Source organism: Heloderma suspectum, chromosome 5, assembly GCF_057233095.1.
Source record: "Heloderma suspectum isolate Gila_16-S chromosome 5, 16-S_ref, whole genome shotgun sequence".
Classification (NCBI taxonomy): Eukaryota; Metazoa; Chordata; class Lepidosauria; order Squamata; family Helodermatidae; genus Heloderma; species Heloderma suspectum.
Window position 1 is genome coordinate 120,796,398 of NC_139462.1, and position 26,332 is coordinate 120,822,729.

Here is a 26,332-nt window from a genome sequence, read left to right on the forward strand (position 1 = left end):
ACACATGCAGCAAAGGCGAAGGGACGTGAACAGGCCAGTTCCAAGCAGTCGCTGACCACTGTCTGCTTGTACAGGCCTAAAGAAAGCTTTGACCATTTGAAGGTAAAAAAGAATCTGCCTTTTCATAGAAGAGCTTTTTTTTTTTCCTCCTCGAGAGATGAGGCTGCTTTTACCAGGACTTGCAGCTAGTGGCTTGAAATAATGAGGCGCTATCTACAAAGAGTGAATTGTAGCAGAATGGCTCAAATTCTCTAATCAAAGAGAAGGCCAAGGGCGTGCATGTAACAACGGGAAAGCTAATGCCAGAAGCGCCCGATTTGACCTAAGAGGTTTGAAAGGTGATGAGCCCCTTATGCCAAATGGATCAGTTAATGGCCATCGCTGAGTGATCACAGTACTCCAGGGGCGGCGCTGCCTCAGCTAAGCGAGGACATACCCTACCCATGTGGGCTGAGGCGCCTCCTCATTTGCACTGCACATAGAAGACACCCATGAGAGCCGACACATGCCTGCTGAAGAAATCTCTGGAAAATTCGCCAGATGCCTTGAACCTAGCATCTCTATATTTCATAAGTGAACAGGGAGAGGCAACAACCTGCTTGAAAGCCCCATTGCGTTGCTTCGGTGTTTATGTTTTCCAAGTGGGTTTTTCTTGAACACTCAAGCAGCCTAGTTTTTCCCAGCATTCTCTGCTCCCTAAACCTCCCTGAAAGTCCTCCTGCCGCCTTCCCCACTCCTGTCCCTCCAAATTCTTTCCTTGGGGAAGGGGGATGGTTGGGAGGTTATGGAGGGCTGAGTGTCACTGGCAGCGACAGGTGGTGGGTGCTTCAAAGTGCCCATCATCTCTGGCTGCAAAGAAGTTTCCCGCAACACAGGGACTCTCCTGGGCTGCAGGGAGCTGGTTGTCATTTACTGCCAGAGATCATGGGGGCTTGGAAGCCACGCAATGGTGGAGGAGAGGCGCAAGCCCCAATGCATCCAGTAAGGGCAAGCTCCAAGGGGCGTGCGCACCCATCGCATCCCTTTAATTCAAGCAGGGGTGCTTGCATTGTCAAGCAACCGCATTTGTTTTGGTTTCTGTGGGTTAATCGCCACTCTCCTTCGTGCCTTCTGTTGGTAACAGTGCTCCTTCTATTGATCAAACATGAGCTGTACATATATACACATGTACACCAGATCTGTGCGTAATTGGCTCTCTTTTTTGGACAGGGAAGGAGCATTCCCCATCCATACTGCATTCATTCAACATATGTTGTTTAGAATTATAGAATCATAGAATAGTAGGGTTGGAAGGGGCCTACAAGGCCATCGAGTCCAACCCCCTGCTCAATGCAGGAATCCAAGTCAAGAGCATCCCCAACAGATGGCTGTCCAGCCTCGTCTTGAACGCCTCCAGTGTGGGAGAGCCCACCGCCTCCCTAGGGAATTGGTTCCATTGTCATATCGCTCTAACAGTCAGGATGTTTTTCCTGATGTTCAGCTGGAATCTGGCTTCCTGTCACTTGAGCCCATTATTCCGTGTCCTGCACTCTGGGATGATAGAGATCTTGGCCTTCCTCTCTGTGACAACCTTTCAAGTACTTGAAGAGCGCTATCATATCTCCCCTCAGTCTTCTCTTCTCAAGGCTAAACATGCCCAGTTCTTTCAGCCTCTCTTCATAGGGCTTTGATTCCAGTCCCCTGATCATCTTTGTTGCCCTCCTCTGAACCCTCTCCAGCTTGTCTGCATCCTTCTTAAAGTGTGGTGCCCAGAACTGGACACAGTACTCCAGATGAGGCCTAACTAGTACTTCCCAGGATCTGGAAGCTATGCTTGTATTAATGCAGCCCGAAAGAGCATTTGCCTTTTTTGCAGCCACATCACATTGTTGGCTCATATTCGGCTTGTGATCGACAACAATGCCAAGATCCTTCTCACCTGTAGTGTATCCCCCATCTTGTAACTGTGCATTTGGTTTCTTTTTCCTAGGTGCAGAACTTGGCATTTATCCCTATTAAATGTCATTCTGTTGTTTTCTGTGTGTGCATACTACTGCCAACTGGTAATTGTATGAACTGGCCCCAGAGTTGATTGAATTAATGGAACTCGGGTCAAAATAATGTGTTCAATGTCTGAGATGCAATCTAAAATATTTACTTGGGGTCGGAGCCAATGGGCCTACTCTAAATGTGACTAAGCCTGGATCCAACCTTTGGAGAGTTGGTTGGAACAACTTGAATTATACCTAGGACATTTATAAATTATGGTTTGGGGCAGGTTTTGAATGGCCCAGTTTGGGACAGATTCGGTGTGCATCTGGGCGATAGAGAGGAGTGCAGCGGACATTGAAATCGCTGTCAGGTTCTGGCTGCTATGCTAGACTTGAGTAGAGACCTCTAAGCAGACATGATGGTCAATATTATTGGCCTGCACTGGCACCTCAAAGTTACAGTCTGTGTGAAGTTGAGTGGGCCCTCGTTTCTGATGAAGAGTCATCTGGTGGCAGCCAGCAGAAAGCCCAGGTCCCCACTTAATGGGATCCTTGTTTGCGCTGACATACTGGTGCCAAGGGCGGAGGGAGCCAACATTCTCTTGCTGCATGGCTGACTGGCCCGAAGGACCACGCGGCTGTGCTGCAGCCTGGGAGAACCCCCAGGAGCCAATCAGTGGTGCACGCTGATTCCCAGGGGCAGGGCCTTGGCAACAAACCTGGGAGGGGAAGTACCCTCTCCAGTCCACTCCAAGGGCATATATTGGAGTCGTCCCCCCCCCAAGGCTCCAGCTAGTGCTGGCACAGACTTTCCCAGCGAACCTCCTGAACTGGTTTTATTGCTATGGACTAAAGTTAGCCACCAGTTGACAGGGCTGGGGAGGACTGTTACCCATGGATGAGATTGGGCCATATGTTTATGGAGGGTTTGCCTTCCTCACAGCAATAGGTGCATGAAGCATTGCTTGTGCTGCTTAACCCTGTCACAATTTTGGTATTATGGGTGCAGTGGGCCTTGGGCCAGATCCATTTCAAGGGGATAACTGGGGGTTATCCCCAAAAGTGTGTGTGTGTGGAAGGGGCCCCATAAGGAATCTTGGGGGTAGGGCCCAAGGCTCCAGCCCAGCTCAGGGACTGGCATGCTGCCTGCCACATGCCCAGATCACAGGAGAGACCAATGTGACCAGCCCATGGTGTGGTGGGTCCCCCAAAATCCTGCCACCCCTATGTTACCCCAGAAGGCAGGTTGGGATGGAGAACTGGCTAGCAGTTGGACTGCCCGAAGACTGGGTCCGTGTCATACGTTGTGTAAGAACTCTGAGCTGCAGCCAATACAAGTTGTGGCCACTTACAATCCATTCCTGATTGCATGCGGTATGTGTCCTTCCTCTTTCTATTTTCTCCCTGCTTCCAACTGGCACTGCTGCTGCAAACTGCTAGGCTACAACATCCAGCTGCTATCGTAGGTACACCAGCATCTAGAGGCATCTGCAAGGCATAGCGATGCCCAGATCATCAGGGAGTCTTGCAGATCCCAAGAAACCATCCCCTACACCCCCCACACAGAGGTTGCTCAGACAATCAGCAGGGGAAACAATGCAGCGTCAGTTGTTTCTCCCACCCTGCACATGCCAGTCATGTGACTGGGATTACCCTAATCACCCACACTGCATTATGGGTTGCCCAAACCCAGCGCACAATGCAGGCATAGTGCATTTTCACTCACTCTACAACCCATATTGCAAGCTGTGGGTTGTAGGGTGGGTGAAAATGCACTACACCCGCACCGTGCACTGGGTTTGGATGATGCAGCAACCCACAACATGGCATGGGTAATTAAAGTGTTATTAATACTAGGCATTCGACTGCTGCACACGTGGGTGGGGGAAACAACTGACGCCGACTGTTTCCCCACTGATCGCCCAAAGTCACACACCAATCAGAATTTGTGTGGGTTCTAGAAATTCCATAGAAATCCAGCACCCAATGTGTTGTACAGATTAAGCTGTGGAATTCTTCCAGGTTTGGCCCATCTCTATTTATTTACAACCCAGTACTAAACTAATTCACCTAAGATAAATCCCAAACATTTTGACCACAGGGTTAAGACTGGACTGAGTAGCCAGCCTAACAGTGCAATTCTGCACAGGTCTGTTCAAAAGTAAGCACCACCGAGTTCAATTGGACGTACTCCCAGGTAAGTACATATAGGATTTCAGCCTAAATGTGTTATTTTATTTTAGCTGAAGAGATCTTAACTTATTAATATTCCTGCACCCACTGTAGCATTGCAGAGGGCTCTTTGTACAAGAACATGCAAATGCTCAAAGACAAATGATTTTATATTACTAATGGGGTGTTGTTGTATGTGAATTATTTTTTATTGTACATCTACTTTTCACTGTAACAGTACCTCCTTAAATGAGGCCAAAACGGAGTAACAAGCCATATAACATTTAGTTACAAAACAATATTTTTAATGTGGACACCAGTGTATGCATAGAATCAAGATTAGTTACACATTCTTTGTACCAGAGTGAAATGTAGAAAAAATAGAAATACACAGTCAGAATTGCACAGTCTTATGACATTTCCACAGAAGAATTTACTTATTTTTCTGAAATGAAGATTAAATTTCTACATGACCCCCAGCTGAGTTAACCCAAAGTACTTAGATTTAGGGGAACTTTGTCCCACTAAAGTAAACAGTTCACACATTTTAAATCAAGTACTTTGTATAAAGCGGGTTGTAGATTGAACTGGACACATTTACATTACAGTCTATTTTTACTAAAATAAAAGTTTTGATAGCTATTTCTTTCATTTGCTACATTACTTTTGAAATAGTAGCTTATATTTAAGTGAGAGAATGAGACTTAAAGTGCTTTAATATAGGTTTGCTTTTATTCCTAAAAAGATGTCACACACAAAACACTGGCAAGAGTGACTTACTCACATGCTTCTCTTTGGCCTTCATCACATTTGCTTCAAAGTAGCACTTTTTTTTTCTCCTGGGGAAGTTTTGTGTTCCATCTCTGTTTTAATTTTGTACAAGTTTTGCTCACTAGTGCAAAATGTAGAAACAAAATGGTAGCTGGCTATATTGTTTTTTGTCCAAGTGACACCTATTTCCTTCCTATTTAAAATTACTTTTTTGCAACAAGCAACAGTTAAAGCAATCATTAATTTAAAGCAAGATTTGTTATATTCTTTAAAGACCCAGCACTTACTGAGATATTCATCTGGGTCACACAAATGCCATGTTTTTTCTCTTTGCTTCTGCTTCCCCACCCCTAACATATGAAGCTGGGCAAAGGGTCTACAGCAAGTGTACATGGTAAGTTGTGGCAAATGTGTAGTTTGTTTTCATTAAGCACATTTCTGTTGGTCGATGGGAGGCTAGAAAAGCAAAGCCTTTTTCTTTAGCTCATTCCGCTTCCAAAGTGCAAGCCGTTCAAATTGTTCAACACTCATTTTGAAGACTTCCTGGAACTCTTCAGGGGACAGGTGCCGCTTGAAAAAGAAAGAAAGTATCAGAAGTACTTCTAAACTAAATGTCCTCCCATTTATATATTGTACAAGAAATAAATATGTTAAGATTTATATCAAATTTGTAACATCTTCTGGAAATCTTTCCACAGAAAGCATATGTTCAGGACAGCTTTGGGGGGGGGGGGGATGGGACACTTTCCTTCTGTGAACTTCCTTATGCTAATTTTAAGATCCAAGCCATGATCACACACACCAGGGTATCATATGAAGAGCAAGTTGAACTACACATGAGGGGGTAGGGAATGTGGCTTGGGGATGCTATTTCCAGCCACAACTCCCGCCCTATTCAGGGTTCATATTCACGTTCATGGGAACTCTGTAAGCATGTTCAGCTGAACGTGCTCACAGAGCCCTCTTCAGATCTTTACGCTTAATGCGTGGAGGTCTGCACAGAAGCCTGCATGTGGGGACGTTGGGGGCAGGGCTTACATGCACATCCATGTCGCCCTACACGCTTTTGCCCTACATGGAAGCAGACACATGTCTGTATAGGGCTTCTGCGTCTGCCATAACATGTAATTTAGCCATGAGTTCTGCTCTACTTTGTATGGTCCTATTTTTGTGTTCCTGTTCCTGCTCAGCCACCTCCATTCCTGAAAATGATGTCTCATATATGACTCAGTGGAAGGACATTGGCCTTTAGTTATTTATTAAAATATTTATACTTGCCTTTCTGTCCTGCCCAGAGGGGCCTCTAAGGCAGCTTACAGTTATTGTTTATGTATGTATGTATGTATGCATGTATGTATTTATTTATTTTACAGTACTTATATACTGCTCCACATCAGAAGATTTCAGAGCAGTGAACAACAAAGATAAAAGAATAAAACACAAGGTTAAAACAGTTGAAACATTTTTTTAAAAAGACAAATTCCAATAAGGTTGAATTTAATAAACTGCCTGGTCACTCAAGGAAGGCCTCCCAAAATAACAATGTCTTCAGGAGGCATCAGAAAGCACCATCCTGACCTTCAAAGGCAGGGAATTCCACAGGAAGGAGGCCACCACACTGAAGGCCCTTTTCCTGGTGGAATCCAGGCTATGGGTCCATGTGGAACCACCAGGAACGTTAAAAAAAAGTATAAAAAACAACTCAAGTGACACCTTAAACTCTTTTAAATAGAGAAAGCAAGCAATGGCAGCAGCAAAAAAAGAGTGAAAAAATGCACAGGAACAAGAGAAAGCACTATCACCTCCTGTATATACCAAAAGTCAGTAGAGAAGCCAAGACAGGGAGTTCCAGAGTTTGGATGCCCTGTCCCTTACTTACTTACTTATTTATTTAATCGTTCATCTGGCTGGTCACCCAGCCACTCTGGGTGATGTACAACAAAAACAGTTCAGAACAATAAAATTCTACATTAAAACATCACATTTCCAAAATTACCCTAACCCACCCCAAATGCCTGCCTGAACAACCATGTTTTTAATGTGTGGCGGAAGCTCATTAAAGAGCTTCCCATATCACCAATGGCATATCACCAATGGCACTTCTAGCGATGGTGGGATACAGAGCGGGGCCTCCCTCAGATAACTGACCAGGAGGGCAGAATCAGGTGGGAAACTGTGATCCTTTAAATATCCTGCTCCGAAATAATGTAGAGTTGTAAATGCCACATTCTGTTTGGACAGCTGAAGGCCAAACTAGATGTGATGTCAAATGCATCTTGGCATTTAAGGGGCAGGTTTTTTAAAAATGCAAATAGCATCAGCTGGAGTTGGGGCTGCAGCAAGTATGGAGTGGAAGTTTAACCCTTTGCTCCTTGGCTCCAGTCCTTAACAGGCGTGGGCAGCTTATGGCCCTCCAGAACTCCAGAACTGGGGGGCCACAGGTATTTATGGTCCACAACTCCCCTCAGACCTAGCTAGCATATCCAATGGTGAGGGATGATGGGCATTGTAAACCAAACCATCAGGAGGGCCATAAATTGTCCACCCCCATCTCAGGTAAATCTGATGCTCCTGATGTTGTCTCTTGAGCATGACAGAATCCCAACTTGAATGGACTCCAGATGAGTTATTTTCTGATATCTTGGAAAATAATTTGTATTACCCAAGCCCATTCTGAATCCACATGAGGGGGTTCTGCCCATTGCAATCAAATCATTTTGAACTGTACCGTTTTGAGAATGATAAGCAGATGCCTTTCTTACCTCCAACCTGGTTCTATCAACATCTTTTGGTAGTTTCACCCGAACTCTATTCGTTACAATAAGTGTTTCATATGGATAGACCTATTACAAAAGAAAAGGTATGACGCCTAGAAAAATGTAAATGGTACATACGTGAATGTATGTACAAATTTATGGATACATTTTACATGAGTAAAGGAGAAAAAAGGAATACAATGAATCTTGCTAAGAAGGGCTGATTCAGGGTCACCCAAGACATTTTGTTGCCCGAGGAAAAGAGGACAAGATGGCACCCCCTCTCCATTCTGGACTGGCAGCGGAATCTTACTTCACCATTGGCAAGAAGACAGCACATGTGAGGGCAGCAGGCTCACTGAGGGGGCACAGGGGAGGCGGCGTGGCGCACACAGCTCTGTCCTCCGGCCCCCCACCTCCCAGCACCTGCAACCTGAGGCGGCTGCGTCCCTCTGCCCAATGGCAGGGCTGGCAGCGGGGTGATTCTCAACATTCTTCCAGTGTTAACAGCATACTTTACCTTGTATTCTGTAAGAGACCAAAAATAAATAAATTAATAAAAGTGTAGATTAGAGTAGACCTGGCTGTTGTTCATATGCTACATTTTGAGAATGAGTTTAGGCATTACTTTCCTCATGTGAGTACTGTCAAAAAGATTTACTCTGTGGAGCCTCTCCATTTGGAAGCTGTCATATTGAAATGCTCTTTGCCCCATATATCAATCAGTAACACACATCTAATGTATGCATACCAGTTCTGGAATATCCTCAATAGCAGTCGTATTGGCATATGGTTTGTACAATTGAGCAAGGGTGGGCTAAAAAGCATTTCAATATTAGCACACCCACATGAAGCAATACCAGATGAAAGAGGGTTTGGGGGGAAGACACTCATGTGACGGGTAGCATTTAAACCAGTACTCTTCAATCCTTTCAGACCGGGACACACCTCTGCCTGAAACATGTACTTCTATTACCTTTCATTCATATGATGGCAGCATTGTTATGGCAACTCACTTTAGGTGAGACCAATGGAGACCAATGATCTAAACCAGGGGTCAGCAACACAGCACCTGTGGGTGCACTGGCACCCACCAGGACCCCCGAGAGTGCATACCAAGACCCCCCATCCCCCATGCACCAACCTTACCCCCCACACACACATTTCTACTCCACCCACCCGTATGCACCTTCCCCAGCCTTTGCCCCCCTCGCCTCAGCAGCCACAAGGCCCTCACCAGTATGCAGGAAGTTGGCAGACTGGGGAAAGAAGTCCCCCAGTCTGCCATCTTCCTAATTCCCGGTTAAATCTTAGTGACTGCTGAGGTGGTCGTAGCAGAGGTAGGCAGCAGAAGGGGGGAATCTCAAGCATGGGGCACAAGGAAGGCAAGGACAGTGGAAAGAGAGCAAGAAAAGTAGGAATCCAGGAAGGTGGGGGGCAACAGAAGTGGGAATCCATGGAAAGGAGGCAATAAAACGTGTCTAGGGGCTGAAAAAAAACTGTAAAATGTGCCCATGATGCTGAAAAAAGGTAAAATGTGCCTGTGGCTCCTCTCCAAAGGTCACATCTGCCCGCAAGCCCGAAAAGGTTGCCGGCCCCTGATCTATACCATCCCTGAGGGTCTGAGATCACTGCTGGCAGCTGCACACTCAGCTGACCTCTCTCACTGAAGTGGTCTGAACATCCTTAACGTTATTAGTTGCACAAGCAATGTACGCTGGTAATTTGATGCAAAGTTTGCAACTGCTGCGTTAATACAAATTCATTACATTTTAAATGTATCCTACATTGTAAACAGCAGTCCGAGGTTTGCCTGAGCATCTAGGCAGAGCTCTAAAGCCATCTGATGGCTGCTGCATGCTCAGTTTTGGTAAGCGCCTGAAGGCTATGCGGTATTAGCAGAACTCACTGAAAAGTCCTGTGTTTGGGACCCCCCCCCCAGCCCCGCCCTTTGCAAGGCAGACATGGGATGGCAGTGCTGGCTAAAATGATGTTGTGGCATACCTCTCTTGCCCCAAGCAGCATCCTGATCAGTGTCGTATTGGGTCATATCTGCAGCCTAGAACAGAAAGAAAGATGGATTTTTGTACAATATTCATGTCTGTGGGATTCTATTCCTATGGAAGTTCATAAGGCGCTGTCATCGCCAGCCGTCGAAAGGGCACCAAAACACACGTTTGTGTTGAGCCACTCTGGGTGCTTCCAGGCAAGGCTTTATGTCCTGCACGTAGTTGCCTTGCCTCAAACACAAAATTTTACGGGAGTCCAGATGGTGACACTTTCTGACTCTCCCATGTTTTCCCACCAGTTCTTATCTTTTCTTACCATAAAAAAACTGCTAAGGAGGAAAAGGCAGACTAGCTATAAATCACAAAACAAAACAAAACAAGATAGTAGACCTCAATACAAAGATAACTTATTTACATAAAGTTAAAAGAAACATGAGTCCTCAGTCTGGAAACACCCTTTCTCTGGTTAAAGATATCCTGGTGATGCTGGGTTTAAGCTGAATTAAAGTGGACATTGAAGCAAATATAGTTTTAATTAATTTTATGTAATAGCGATGTTGTATTGTAAAAAAGCTAAGATCATGGCATCTGGCCCCGTCATTTCCTGGCATATGGAAGGGGAAGAAATGGAAGCAGTGACAGATTTTATTTTCTTGGGCTCCAAGAGCACCGCAGACGGTGACTGAAGCCATGAAATTAAAAGACGCTTGCTCCTTGGGAGGAAAGCTATGGCAAACCTAGACAGCACAGTAAGAAGCAGAGACATCACCTTGCCGACAAAGGTTCGTATAATCAAAGCTGTGGTTTCCCAGTAGTTACGTGTGGCTGTGAGAGCTGGACTATAAGGAAGGCTGAGCGCCGAAGAATTGATGCCTTCGAACTGTGGCGCTGGAGAAGACTCTTACGCGTCCCCTGGACTGCAAGGAGGTCAAATCAGTCAATCCTAAAGGAAATCAACCCTGACTGCTCATTGGAAGGACAGACCCTGATGCTGGGAAAGATTGAAGGCAAAAGGAGAAGGGGACGGCAGAGGATGAGATGGCTAGACAGCATCACTGATGCAATGAATATGAACTTGAGCACACTCCGGGAGAGAGCGGAGGACAGGAAGGCCTGGCGTGCTATGGTCCATGGGGGCATGAAGAGTCAGACACGACTTAACAACTGAACAACTGTTGGGAAGGATTCCCTGTTTTACCAGCCTTATTGTTATTATCTTGCTGTTGGACTCTATTGTGGTCCTTATTCGTTTTTTCTATTCTTATTCATTAATTATTTCTAGTGTATTTTAGGGCGCAATCCTATCTAGATAGGCGGCCGCCTCTGAACTCGGAGGTGACTGCCTATCCAAAGCAAGGCAGGAGAAGCACGGGGAGCGGGGGAATCGTTCCCTCCATGCCTCTCTTGCCCTGCTTTTTCTGCTAGACAGCCATTTTCGACTGTCTAGCTGGGGGGGGGGGGGGGGCTGAACAAGAGAGGAGGCTGCACGCAGTTCTGCTCTCCCCGCCCTAGAACGCCCCAGCCCCGTCCCTTTTCAGCCGCTCCACACTCCTCTTCCAAGCGTGAAGGATGGGGCTTCTCTGCACTGCCTCCAAGGCAGTGCGGAAGTCGGGGGAGGTTGGTTTTCCAGGAACTGATTTCAGTTCCCAGAAAAAAGCATATCCTGTGGCTGTCTAGCCTCTGTCTAGCAGCCATAGGATTGCCCCCTTAATATGTTAGAAGTTGCCTTGTGAGGGCTTGGCCCTAAAAAGCAGAGGAATTATCTTAAACAAACAAATAAATAATTAAAGGGGAACACAGGGAAAAAAATCCATCTTCTATAACCTTTAATATAATACTTTACCTAATACTTTACCTATATGATATGAAAGTGAAGAAACAACAAATCTATGCCTATAAATATTTATACTAAGAAATTCTGGAGTGTAAATATTGAAACATTCATAATTTAATATGGCATTAGAGTCCATTTTTAATTTATTCAGTAGGCATAGCATTGCTATTTTTAAGGACTACATCTTGTACAAGTGTTTTATAAGCTGTGAAAAAATCCTAATATGATCGACAACAAAAACAACAAAACAGCGTTGTTGATGCTGTGTGAAAGATCTCCAGTCAGCCAACATTCAGCGTCCAAAAGGGCTATCTTTAATATATTAGTTAATTATCTTAGTTAACAAACCTTTTGGAGTGCAATCCTATATACAATTACCTGGGAGTAAGTCTCATTGAATTCAATGTGACTTACTTCTGAGTAGAGCCTTGTGTGGCACAGAGAGGTAGGTGGCAGTATTGCAACCGAAACTCTCCCCATAACCTGAGTTTGATCCCAGCAGAAGCCGGGTCTTGGGTAGCCAGCTCAGGTCGACTCAGCCTTCCATCCTTTCGAGATCGGTAAAATGAGGACCCAGCTTGCTGGGGGAAAGGTGGTCATGACTGGGGAAGGCAATGGCAAACCACCCTGTTATGCAGTCTGCCAGGAAAACGCCAGCAAAAGCAGTGTCCCTCTAGGAGTCAGTAATGACTTGGTGCTTGCACAAGGAAGAACCTTTCCTTCTTTCTGAGTAGACATGTATAGGATTGCACTGGTAATCATCTTACTGAAGTAATGTAAATGCCTGCATTATTATTTAACTTTGTTAATTAATGTAAAATTCATATTTACGTTAATTCACTGCATTTTCTCATTTTACTTTTAACTTTGCTTGTAGGAGAGCCTTACAATCTTGACTACTCTAAAGTATCATCTGTCAATCTATCATTTTTTTTATGAATGTTGTCAGGGTTATTATTTTCCTTCTTTTTAAAGGAAGAACATTATTAACATCATTAATGTTAACATTAATATCGGATGACCAAACTGCACATTATGATAAAGGCATGATCACATTTAATGTGCCTGGTTTTTCTTAATAGCAGCATCAAAAAATGGCATTTGGGGGTTTGGTTTATCAACGGTTGTACTCCTTTTTGTACTGATTTCTTAATAGCAGCCATGGGGGGCTCTTATCGGGATTGATACCAGGGCACACGGGAAAGGGATTTAGCCCTTTCCCCAATGGCATCAGCTCAATGAAGACCATTCCCCTGATGCTGCTATTTGGTGTATGAGGGAAGCTGGTAATGGTGCCACAGAAGGGCATTTGTTCCACTGTTGGTTTACATAAGATACGCTGTTTGTGCTGATGTAGCATATATCATACTTAAATTCAGTTTTGTTAATTTTTTATACCATGTTGCTGCTTGTAAAAACACACACCACTCTTTGGTGATGCTTAACTAATGAGGTTAATAGATTTCAGCAAGTAAAATGGCAGTGATGCTTTTTCACTTGTCGCACAAGGCAAGAAGATATGGAGATGGCTCTTAGCTTAACTTGATTCTGAAGTGGATTAGAGGTGTGTTTGGAAGGTTTGATGCTGATTAGCCATGCTGGTCATTCATTGCCAAAATGCAGGCATGCCGCTGGTAGAAGGAGTGGAAGCTCAGTGGTAGAGCACATGCCTTGTTTGCAGAAGTTCCGAGGTTCAAGCCCTGAGAAATCTCTCCAGTTTAAAAAAACAACCAAATCTCAAGCAATGTGAAAGACCTGTGCCTGAGATCTTGAAGTGTCATTGCCAGGCAGAGTAGACAATACTAGGCCTGATGGACAAATAGTCTGACCTGGCACAAGGCAGTTTCCTAAGCACAGAAGGCTAAATAGTTCATCAGTCTGACCAAGGCTGGCATTGCATTTAGACATTTTTATGTCTACCTACATGGTGTAACCCATTCTTTCCATAGTCAGGAAGAGAAGCAGATTTGGAATATGGAAATCCTATAAAAGACACAGAAAAGAAGAGAGATTTTGTAAAATGCATGTTCTTACCTGGGCGTAGATTACAAAAAAACAATAAGGAAGAGCTCATCTCAAGTATTTAAGTCATATTGTAAAAAAAAAAAAAAAAGGCCTTGTCAAATAGATCAAAATGAAGGCAGCATCTACCACATTTGTTCTAAGTTTATGTAAAAATGTAGCTGATTTTAAATTATTCATTATTTTACTGTAGCAACATACTAATATACTTAACTCTGGATGGAGTCCATGCTGGAAATGGGAGGGCTGAATTTCCACTGCATTTCCATCTTTCTAGTTCTATTACACCCAAAGAGGAAGGTGGGAGGAAAATAAATGTTTAAATGGGTCTGGGGCTTTAGTATGCATTTATTAGGGATGTGCACTTGGAATTTTTTTTTTCATTTTTGTATTTTAAAATATTTTCATAATGTAATTATTTCATAACTAAATATGATTTTTTTAAAAATTCAGGATGAATTAATTTGGATTTCAATCCATATTTCAGTCATCGCTATTTGTAATTGGAGACACACCCCCCCCCACACACACACACCTTGTCTTCAGCTGCCTATTACTTTCTCATTTTAAATCCAAATGGAATGAAATACGCAGATTATTCCCTCCAGGCTGTCTGTCAAATTTCAGGCAGAGTGTCCCCATTTAAGAGTGCCGCACACTGTAAAGACTGAGGGCTGGAGGTCATGACAGGAAGGGGGAGCTGAAAAGCCCCATGTGTGAGTCAAACGTTACATGAGGACAAAAGAATTCAGAAGGAAAAGTGAACAAGATTTATAGGGGAATACTGTAGATGTTTTAAGGTAATTTTAGCTCCTGTACTTACCTGAGTGTACAATCATCATAAACACTAATGGGGAACTCAGGTGGTGGTTATAATGGCTATGCAGCTAAAGTGCAACAAAAGGGGGATATCAGTAGGCTCAGGATAACCCCAGGGTTTGTGGAAATAGAAAAAGTATTTAGCAAAAGCAAACTCTTTCCCAAGAGACAGCCCGATGAGGGCTCAGTGGTCACAGAATGCTGAGTGCCTGTGGGAACAGGGGCAGAACAGCAGGGGAGAGGGGGAATTGAATGTGGTTTCTCCGAAGAAGGTAAGGCTGAAACACTGTACAGGGGTACACTTCATACTGCAACATTTTGTTGCAGGTCCTGCTTGTGAAAGTGTAATAGCTAACCAAGTTCCCAGAAACTTCAAAGGAGTAATTCTTATCCTTATTGCTAAATAAGGCAAAGATCTAGCATCTATGGAATCACACAGAACTCTTTCTCTTTTGGAGTGCTGAAGCTGATAATGTAATAAATTTTGAAAAACAATGGAAATAAAATTAAAAGTAGTTACTGGATGGGTGACCCAACAGAATTTATACAGGAAGAAGACTTTCAGATAATGCAAGGAAATTAATTAGTTATTAATTAACTAATTGAATGGACAATGTTAGTGTCCATTGCATGAAGGGCTGAGTCAAAGTGCGGGGGCACGTTTCATGGAAAAGATTTCCACATGTAAAATGGGCAATAATTCTGAGGGTCCTGAAAAATGGGGCAAAATTATCCGCCCATTCAGGGTGAGAGCAGGAAGCACTGGCCTCACTCAGATATGACTTAAAGACTCTCAGCCCAGCCTACCTCACAGGGTTGTTGTTGTGAGAATAAAATGGAGAGAAGGAGGATTATGTATGCCACCTTGGGTTTCTTACCAAAGGAAAAATGGCGGGATATAAATGCAATAAATAAATAAAAAAATATGGATGTAAGAGATTTATAAGTCATTATCAAGGGCTGATTTTCTTCAAATCATTAGTATCACTTGAGGGAGAGTGGGAACGGGTTTGCTCGTTCCTCCCCTTCCGTGGCCATCCTCAAGTCCCTCCACACATTGGGAAATCAGGGTTACACATCACACAGCGAGCCCACACTAGTAGAGTGGGATCCCCACTGCAGAGCCCCCCCTGCATGCTGGGGACTGCAATGGCATGGGGTGGGTCTAGTGCGCTCCTCCCCACTCACCCTCATTGTGGGAGGATGTGGAATGCTTGGACAGGGCTACTGATTCTTTGGCTTTCTTCACATGGAGCTTTTATCCTGTGATTGAGATGGCTCCTTCACGGAAGTTTGCAGGCCCCATACATGACACCATGACCCTCCAGGGCATCTCCTGCACTAAATGCCCTTCCTTCGGTTTTTAAATAGATCGCAGATAATGAGCTATCAAATTACCCCCTTGTGTTCCGCTTGAGTTCCCTCCGTGAAAAGAGGAAAAGCGGCAAGAAGAGGAGTGAGATCAATGAAAGAGAATGGAAGACTCAGATACAGGGAGAAGGAGGGGAAAAGGGGTGGGGGAAAAGGAAGCATGTGAAAAAGGGAGTCATTGTGATCCTGCATTTAAAAAGGAAGCAGAAAGCCTCTTTTAAATGCAGGATTTTAGGCTGGTGTGGAGATGCCCTTTGAAAGAGGGACACTCCCTGGATTCTGAAAAAAATATGTGTAACGGGGGCAAGGGTTAGATTCCTATCTACCCCTTGTTTTTCTAATCAGACACTTTGTAACAAAGTATTTTTGGGAACACTGGCAAGACAGAGATCTGACAAACTCTGAAGAGCTATTAGTACAGTGCCTAAAGGTGTTTGGACAAATCCAGCAGTTACAATAATAATCTCCACATGCTTGCATCATCTCCAGCTATTCCCATGCTGGGTTAAATATGTTCATCTTAACAACTGGAGTCTGCCTCTATTAATAAAGCGTGTGTGTGTTTGTGTGTGTGTGTGTGTGTGTGTGTGTGAAGCATGTGGATGCACCACATCTGCTCTTCTGCACTTAGCATAAGACATTACAAAAAGGAGGAGGAACAAACATGCAGAGATCATTCCAATGCCAACACTGCATATTAGCTTCTCCAATAATAACCAGTGCTGTAGTGGTAAAATCTGAAGTGCAGGCAGCCATCAGGACAGCCCCCAAAGCCATGCCCCCAAGGAGGAGACAAAAGTGGAAAACTGCAGGCAGCTGCGTTGATGCATGTCAACAAACCAGTTCTAGCATTATTCATCTCTACCAGGACACGGTCTTTTGTACAGGTCTTAATTGCCCATTCAAGAACAGGCCACCCCCCAAAACTCTGCATTACAACAGGGGTCGCTCACAACTATATATTGTGGCTGGAAAAATTCATCCCCCCCCCCCCCGCTACTATGAGGAATGCAGCAAAGCTCAGAGGGGACTGGGAATTCTGAGGCGGGGGGGGGGGGCAGATGATGTCAACATCCCTGCTAATAAAAAGAAAAGCCGTGGCTCCACTACACTACTGAAGATGGGCTTCTCTACACCACTTTTACCCCACACCTTTGTTATTGATTGACTGATTTATACCCCGCCTTTTTCCTCTTGCAAGGAACCCAAGGCGGCTTACATTATCCTCCTCCTCCTCCATTTTATCCTCACAACAACAACCCTGTGAGGTGGGTTGGGCTGAGAGTGTGTGACTCGCCCAAGTCACCCAGTGAGCTTCCATGGCCAAGTGGGGACTAGAACCCAGATCTCCTGGCTCCTAGTCCAACACTCTGGCCACTACACCACACTGGCTCTCTTTACTGGGGCTTCTGCTTCCAGATTTTTTGAAAGATTAATCAGTTCCTTTACATGTGCTTGGGGCAGGGGGGATTTCCTTTCTCTGCAAGTTCTATTTCATTATACAGCCACTAGATGGTGCTGTGATATATAGCGGGATTCTGGAAATCCACCAGCCGTTGGAGCACTTCAAATTGTGATCAGAATTTATTGCCGCATTTTCCCCTTTAAGAAAAAAAGCTGTCATAAAGTTTATAAAGCATGGGAGAGGCCCTGGAGAATGACAACATAGTATAAAGGACCCTCAAACTTCTGTGAGTGACCAATTGCAAGCACACGATACAAGCTTTGTGTAGAGAAGCCCAATAACTCAAGAAAAGGGCCTGATTCTCCTATCATGCTCCAGCCTTTTTCCCATAGACACATTTGAGTTTCATGCCAATAAATAAATAAATAAATAAATAAATAAAATGATGGTTTTAGCTGAATGTTTATGTGATGAAGACTGAACCTTCACATTAGGGGCCTAAATGTACCTTCACTGCACTGCTATAAACCATCTTTTGAAGTGATTGTGTTAATTAGTTCTCAGTCCATTTATTAGAAAACAAATCAGTACTTACGTAGATAGACAGCGTTTGCATTACTGTGCAACCGCTGAAGTTCCCTGTCTGTTCCAGGACTTTGCGGGAGTGACTGAGTATCCAGAACTGGAGAATTCATTCTGGCATCCATGTCCCCTTTCAAAGTCAGCCAGCTGGACTTTAGCTGAGAAGAATAAGTCCCAGCATCAAAGTTTTGATACTTTCCATCAAATTTATAAAGGTAAGGATTCTCCAGGTGAAACATGCAAGTAAAAACAACTTTTAAAGCCTTTTGTACCAGCAGGATAGTATTTCCCATTGGAATGTTAGGGAGGGAGAATGGATTTCTTGTTGATCACAGTGACTGATTACAGTATTATTTTTCAACTTCAGAAACCTTTTAGGCTTGCTGTGTAAATTTCAGTTTCAGGGGTCATTTAATTGTCTCACCACCTTTAAGTGCAGGACTTGAGTCTGTTGAGTTATTCTGTAAATTCTCTTTCGTTTGCTGGGGGAATCCTCCATGTTCCACACCTTACAAAGAAGACTGTGGCAAATAGTTTCCAGTCCAGAAATTCTGCTTCCTCAATTTACTATGATGTGGTGGCAAGTGTGTGCTAATAAGCATGAAGAACAGTGTGACACAGTCCCTGGACTTGAGGGCTTACAAGGAGTGTCACTAGAAGTGACAAGACAGGTATGAGGAGAGGGGCCAAGACTGACAAGTGGAAATGGATTAGGAGAGTGGGATGACTCTGGCAGAGGAAATAAGGCAAGGATAGGGCTTTGTTAGAGAATCAAGTGGAGAAAAAACACTACAGAGATCCTCCTCCTTATGAACTATCAACCGAAGAAGACAGCAGCAGCTGCAGCAAGCCCCCTCCCCTTCTCATGCGAGTCATTAGAAAGATATCAGAAGACGTTTACTTCTTGGGAGGAGAGCAATGACAAATCTTGATAATATAGTGAAAAGCAGAGACATCACACTGACAACAAAGGTCCGCATAGTGAAAGCAATGGTATTCCCCGTAGTAACCTATGGCTGCGAGAGCTGGACCGTAAGGAAGGCTGAGTGAAGGAAGATAGATGCTTTTGGACTGTGGTGCTGGAGGAAACTTCTGAGAGTGCCTTGGACTGCAAGAAGATCAAACCAGTCCATACTCCAGGAAATAAAGCCAGACTGCTCACTTGAGGGAAGGACATTAAAGGCAAAGCTGAAGTACTTTGGCCACATCATGAGAAGACAGGATACCCTGGAGAAGATGCTGATGCTAGGGACAGTGGAAGGCAAAAGGAAGAGGGGCCGACCAAGGGCAAGATGGATGGATGATATTCTGGAGGTGACGGACTCGACCTTGGGGGAGCTGGGGGTGGCCGACAGGAAGCTCTGGCGTGGGCTGGTCCATGAAGTCAAGAAGAGTCGGAAGCGACTGACCAAATAAACAACAACAATACACTTAGCTCAGCAAAGCATCTAGCCATAGGGTCCCCAACATGGTGTCCATTGGCACTAATGTGCCCACGAGCACCCCTCTTGGTGCCCATAGAGCCACCTGCCCTGCCTGTGTTGTTGTTTTTTTAAAGTTTTTGTTGGTTAAAAAATAAATGGGAGGCCAGTATGCTGCAAAGTGAGGTGGCAGCCTCCACGGCTGCTCCATCTTTATTTTCAAGAATAAAGAGCCCTGGAGGCATTTTTCGAATATAAAAATGGTGGGTGGCTGCAGCCCAGTGTTTTGTTTGGAAGTGTGCCCTCTGTGAAATAGGTGTTGGAGCACAAAACAATGGGTTCAAAAGAGTGATTTTGTATTTTGGAACTCAGAATGCACCTCTGCCTTGTACTTCAATTCTTGGGCAAGTTAGTTTTCTTTTAGCCTGACCTGTTCGCCTTCTGGAAATGGGTGTTTGGTGACTGGCCATGCCCACCATGGCAGCCACTGTATGAGAGCACCCATGATACACTCCCAAAATCCCAAATGTACCCACTGGTCAGTTGGGGAGCCCTGATTATTCTAGCCAATCCCACAAACTGGGGAACTAGGGCCTCAGGCCCATCTACATGGCCAATTCTCAAGGGTCTTGCACAGAGAAAATGCTTCCCTGTACCTAAATCAAATGTTCAAACCTGACATGGCTTATAAGCAGGGGTGTGGGTGGGGTGTCACTCAATTAAAGACATCTTCATCAGTTGTCATTATAGTTGATTATTTAGATTAAATTTGCAGATGAATAAAATCAGGATTTCTGATGAAAAATGAATGACGTTGAGTGAGCACACTCTGTATCACAGACTTTCTATATCAAATGCATTTAATATTTGCATGGAAGGGTGGATTTAGGTGTGACTGCCATCATGTCCTGCTGCTTCTCCCCAGCAGCTTATATCCAGAGGCAGACAGCCTCGGCACATAGGCTCCCTTCACACGGAGCTTTTGCCCTGTGACTGAGATTGCTCCTTCATGGACTGTTGCGGGCGCTTTACATGACGCTGTGACCCTGCTGTGACCCTCCAGGGCGTCTCCTGCACTAAATGCCCTTTGTTCGGTTTTTAAATAGATTGCAGATAATGAGCTATCAAATTACCCCCTTGTGTTCCACTTGAGTTCCCTCCGTGAAAAGAGGAAAAGCGGCAAGAAGAGGAGCGAGATCAGCGAAAGGGAGTAGAAGATTCAGATATGGGGGGAAGGAGGGGGAGGGGATGGGAGAAAAGGAAGCAGGTGAAAAAGGGAGTCGTTGTGATCCTGCATTTAAAATGGAAGCAGAAAGCCCCGTTTTAAATGCAGGATTTTAGGCTGGTGTAGAGACGCCCATAGAGCTCCACAGACACCACTTTCACAGCACTGCACACCAAGACTCTGAAGTCAGCTCAGAGTGGCTGCCTGGGAAGGATGGGAGTTGCTGTCTGGAGGGCACCAGGTTGGGGAAGGCTGGTCTAAACTCTCAAATTCTGAGGTGGTGAATTGCAGGGAGGTGGTGATCCACTTCACTGCAAAGTCTCTTAGCACTGTGGCAGAAAGTGGGCCCAGCGCTCTTCAACTTTTGTATTAATGACTTGGATGAGGAGGTGCAGGGAATGCTGATCAAATTTGCAGATGACACAACATTGGGCGGGATAGCTAATACCTTGGAAGACAGAAACAAAATTCAAAGTGATCTGGATAGACTGGAGCACTGAGCAGAAAACAACAGAATTACATTTAATAGGGATAAATGCCAAGTTCTGCACCTCAGAAAAAGAAACCAAATGCACAGTTACAAGATGGGGGATACGTGGCTCAACAACACTACAAGTGAGAAGGATCTCTACTCAGCACTGGTTAGGCCTCATCTGGAGTACTGTGTCCAGTTCTGGGCACCACATTTTAAGAAGGATGCAGGCCACCTGGAGAGTGTTCAGAGGAGCGCAACAAAGATGATCAGGGGACTGGAAACAAAGGCCTAGGAGGAGAGACTGAAAGAACTTTCAGTCTCTCCTCCTAGGTTTCCCGCCTCCCAACTGAGCAGAGCAGAGCAGAGCAGAGCAGAGCAGAGCAGAGCAAGCTGCTCCAGCTGGTCCAGGGACTACAGAAGCAAGCAAGCTCCCAGAGAGCGAGCGACCAGAGTGAGCCAACAGGGGGAGCAAACAGGAGTTGGCCAGGGGAGTTCGGCAGGGGAGGTCAAGAGGGAGGCCCTAACATTTATTTATTTATTTATTTTTTATTTTTTAACTAACTTTTTTCATTTATTTGTCTTGTAACACACACTTCCACACCAGTGGGACTCTGCTTTTAACCTCTAGTGAGTCGAGGAGCAGGCACAGGCTAGTCTAGAACAATCACAAAGCCAGACACAAAAAGGGAAAGACTCTCCAGTGGTGGTGACCTGCAAGGTGTGTGCAATGTTTGTTTTCTTGCCTGAGAACGACATGGGCTACACTTGCAACAAGTGCAAGTTGATCACGCTGCTGGAAGAAAAAGTAAGTGGACTGGAGCGGCGACTGTCGATCCTCTGGGGAATAAGAGAACACGAAGAGTTCTTGGACAGAATGGGGGAACTACAGCAGCAAAGGGAAGACCAGAAGCTTGAAGAGCAACAGCAAGATGAGGCAGAAGTGGGAAATGCTGAGGTGAAGAAAAATGGAGTAGAGGATACTCCTTGGAAAAAGGTGACAGTTAGGAGAAGAAGAACTAGACCCCACTCTGCACCAGTGGAAGCAGCGGAGCTGTGGAACCGATTCCAGGTACTTGCGGATGAGACTGGAGGACAGCCTGCAGAGGAAGAATCACTACATGAGAGTGAGCAAGGGGCTGAAGGTCAGTCAAACAGAGGTGATGAAACCCAGGCCTACAACAAGAAGAAGAGAAGAGTGGTAGTAGTGGGAGACTCCTTGCAGCGTGGGATCGAGACCCAAGTATGTCGCGAAGACCCGTGGACTCGCCAGGTGTGTTGTCTCCCGGGAGGACAGATTAGAGACGTGACTGAAAGGTTGCCTGCACTCATAAAGCCCACTGACAGATATCCCTTTCTTCTCATCCATGTGAGAACAAATGATACTGCCAAGTGAAGCTATGAAGAAATCACGTCAGATTTTGAAGCTTTGGGAAGGAAACTCAAGAACTTTGGGGCCCAGATAGTCTTCTCATCCATCCTTCCAGTTGTTAGAAGAGGGATAGAAAGGGAAAGAAAAATACTCCGGGTGAATGACTGGCTACGAAGGTGGTGCCGACGAGAGAGATTTGGATTCTGGGACCACGGGCTATACTTCCTGGAAGATGGGCTGTTGGCAAGGGATGGGTTGCACCTCACAAAGGATGGGAAGAATGTGTTTAGCCACAGCATGAAGAACTTCATCAGGAGGGCTTTAAACTGAATCCTACAGGGAAGGGAGATGTAATGTTGGGGTTAACAATGGACGTAGGCACATGCATTGCAATGGAGAGAACAGCTCTGATAGCGCCCAATAATAGTCTTCAGACACATGTAGGAAGAAAGCCAGACTATGAAGCACATGGTCTTCGATATCTATATACTAATGCCCAGAGTATGGGAAACAAACAGAACGAACTTGAACTCTTAATACAGGAGGGAAATTAGGACTTGATAGGTATAACTGAGACTTGGTGGGATGACTCTCATGACTGGAATATAGCAATTGAAGGATATAACTTGTTCAAAAAGAACAGGAGGAACAGAAAGGGAGGTGGGGTTGCACTGTATGTGAAAAATACATATCTCTGCACAGAAATATAGGAGGATGAGCTTGGTGGCCCCATCGAGAGCATCTGGATCAAAATAAATGGAGCAAAGAATAAAAGGAACCTGGTGGTCGGAGTCTACTACTGGCCACCCAATCAAGGAGAAGACGAGGATGAAACTTTCGAAAAGCAAATAGCCAATGTTTTAAGGAAGCATGATGTAGTAGTAATGGGGGACTTCAATTTTCCTGATATTTGTTGGGAGACAAATTCTGCAAAACATGGCCCCTCCAGGAAATTCCTGACTTGTGTGGCGGATAACTTCCTCCTACAGAAAGCAGAGGAAGGAACTCGAGGATTGGCTATCCTTGACTTGATCCTAACCAACAGAGATGACTTAGTGGATAAAGTAGCAGTTACAGGAACTCTGGGGGAAAGCGACCATGTTGTACTTGAGTTCTTGGTTCTAAGGGAAGCAAAAGCTGAGTGTAGTCAAACGTGTACCTTGGATTTTAGGAAAGCTGATTTTCATAAACTCAGAACAATGATCAGTAAGGTCCCATGGCAAGCGACACTAACGAGAAAAGGAGTCCAAGATGGGTGGGAGCTTTTAAAAAAGGAAATTCTCAAGGCACAATTACAAACCATTCCAACAAGAAGAAAAGGTGGAAGACAACAGAAGAAGCCAATGTGGCTTCACAAAAAGCTTAGGAATGACCTGAAAACAAAAAAGGACACATATAGGAAGTGGAAAGAAGGCCAAGTAACAAAGAAAGAGTACAGGCAGGTAGCACAGAATTGCAAGGATGGTGTCAGGAAGGCTAAAGCTGAGAATGAGTTGAGTTTAGCGAGGGATGCTAAAAACAACAAAAAGGCTTTCTTCAGCTATGTGCATAGTAAAAGGCAGAGGAAAGAAATGGTTGTTCAGCTATTATATAAGGATGGCAAAACGATAACAGATGAAAAAGAAAAGGCAGAGGTGCTCAGTTCCTACTTTGGCTCAGTCTTCTCCTGAAAGAGGGTCTATGACCCCCCTGGCAAAGGCGAAGTACAGGCTGAAGGGGCAGGATTGCAGCTTGAGATCGATAGGCATATGGTCAAGGAACACCTAATTACTTTGAATGAGTTCAAATCTCTAGGGCCAGATGAACTGCATCCTAGAGTAATAAAGGAACTGGCAGAAGAACTCTCAGAACCGCCGTCTATTCTCTTTGAGAAATCATGGAGGACGGGGGAAGTGCCAGATGACTGGAGAAGGACTAATGTTGTCCCTATCTTCAAAAAGGGTAAAAAGGAGGAACCTGGGAACTACAGACCAATCAGTCTGACATCAATCCCTGGAAAAATTCTGGAGCAGATGATAAAGCAATCCATCTGGAAGCCCCTTGAAAACAATGCAGTGATTACTTGAAGCCAACATGGATTTGTCAAAAACAAGTCCTGCCAGACAAATCTGATCTCATTTTTTGATCAAGTAACCACCCTTGTGGACCATGGGAATGCTGTAGACATCATATACCTCGACTTCAGCAAAGCTTTCGACAAGGTGCCCCATGATATCCTGATGAGCAAACTAGCTCAAAGTGGGCTAAATGAAACAACGATCCGGTGGATCCACAGTTGGCTACAGAATCAGACTCAAAGAGTGCTTATCAATGGGACCTTCTCAAACTGGGGAGAGGTAACGAGTGGGGTACCGCAGGGCTCAGTCCTGGGCCCAGTGCTCTTCAACATTTGTATGAATGACTTGGAGGAGGAGGTGCACGGAATGCTGATAAAATTTGCAGATGACACAACATTGGGCGGGATAGCTAATACTTTGGAAGATAGAAACAAAATTCAAAGTGATCTGGATAGACTGAGCGCTGGGCAGAAAACAACAGAATGACATTTAATAGGGATACATGCCAAGTTCTGCACCTAGGAAAAAGAAACCAAATGCACAGTTACAAGATGGGGGATACGTGGCTCAACAACACTACAGGCGAGAAGGATCTTGGCACTGTTGTCAATCACAAGCTGAAGATTAGCCAACAATGTGATGTGGCTGCAAAAAAGGCCAATGCTCTTTTGGGCTGCATTAATGGAAGCATAGCTTCCAAATCCTGGGAAGTACTAGTTCCCCTCTACTCAGCACTGGTTAGGCCTCATCTGGAGTACTGTGTCCAGTTCTGGGCACCACACTTGAAGAAGGATGCAGACCAACTGTAGAGGGTTTAGAGGAGGGCAACAAAGATGATCAGGGGACTGGAAACAAAGCCCTATGAGTAGAGACTGAAAGAACTGGGCATGTTTAGCCTTGAGAATAGAAGATAGGATAGCGCTCTTCAAGTACTTGAAAGGTTGTCACAGAGAAGAAGGCCAGGATCTCTTCTCCATCAACCCAGAGTGCAGGACACGGAATAATGGGCTCAAGTTACAGGAAGCCAGATTCCAGCTGAACATCAGGAAAAACGTCCCGACTGTTAGAGCAATACAACAATGGAACCAATTCCCTAGGGAGGTGGTGGGCTCTCCCACACTGGAGGCGTTCAAGACGAGGTTGGACAGCCATCTGTCAGGGATGCTCTGACTTGGATTCCTGCATTGAGGAGGGGGTTGGACTCGATGGCCTTGTAGGCCCCTTCCAACCCTACTATTCTATGATTCTATGAACTGGGCATGTTTAGCCTTGAGAAGACTGAGGGGAGATAGGATAGCGCTGTTCAAGTACTTGAAAGGTTGTCACAGAGAGGAAGGCCAGGATCTCTTTTCGATCATCCCAGAGTGCAGGACACGGAATCATGGGCTCAAGTTACAGGAAGCCAGATTCCAGCTAAACATCAGGAAAAACGTCCTGACTGTTAGAGCAATACAACAATGGAACCAATTCCCTGGGAAGGTGGTGGGCTCTCCCACACTGAAGGCATTCAAGATGAGACTGGACAGCCATCTGTCAGGAATGCTCTAACCTGGATTCCTGCATTGAGCAGGGTGTTGGACTTGATGGCCTTGTGGGCCCCTTCCAATCCTACTATTCTATGTTTCTATAAGTGAGTTGAGGAACACAGAGTGAGAACACAAACTGAAGTCACACAGAAGAGCTGTAGAAACTGAGTACCTCTGTGTGAGAGAATGATGCTTCCATCTTTACGTATTCAAGCCAGTGAACGGGTTTCGTTTTCTGCCCAACCAGGCAGGACAGGGAGATCCTGCCCCCTCTCCTTGTCCTCTGGGGCACGTGCAGAGGACTCTGGGGAGTAGTGAGGAGGGAGCATCTCACCTCACGTCATGCTGGGAAGGAAGAAGTGAAACTCTCACCTCTTCTGAGTGCTTCCCAGCTGAACCTTACCCTCAAGGGATTCACAGGGCAGGTTGTCTACCTTGGGCTGGGGCCTCTGAGAAGCCATGAACCTTTATCTTCATTGCTTCTTAACATATCCCAGTTTGACATGAGGTGAGTGAAAGGCTTTGCTGGTTCCCTGAGGGAAGAAATC

At 45.0% G+C, this 26,332-nt stretch overlaps 1 protein-coding gene across 5 annotated transcripts in view; it reads right to left on the reverse strand.

Annotated features, from left to right (window-relative positions):
- Positions 1-4,438: 4,438 nt before the first annotated feature.
- The window catches only part of ABLIM2 (actin binding LIM protein family member 2), a 124,981-nt gene continuing 103,087 nt past the window's right edge, over positions 4,439-26,332 (reverse strand). For 4 of the 5 annotated variants that reach the window (XR_014792504.1, XR_014792503.1, XR_014792502.1 and 1 more), the window contains 5 exons: positions 17,725-17,869; positions 13,437-13,495; positions 9,674-9,728; positions 7,676-7,756; positions 4,439-5,483 (listed from right to left, as the gene is read on the reverse strand). Coding sequence is in view for 1 of the 5 variants with exons in the window: in XM_084859862.1 (XP_084715988.1) it covers positions 5,370-5,483; positions 7,676-7,756; positions 8,190-8,197; positions 9,674-9,728; positions 13,437-13,495; positions 17,725-17,869 (462 nt within the window). In the remaining 4 variants the exon portion in view is untranslated. Of the gene's footprint in view, positions 5,484-7,675; positions 7,757-8,189; positions 8,198-9,673; positions 9,729-13,436; positions 13,496-17,724; positions 17,870-26,332 lie in introns of all 5 variants that reach the window. The other variant, XM_084859862.1, reaches the window with a different exon arrangement.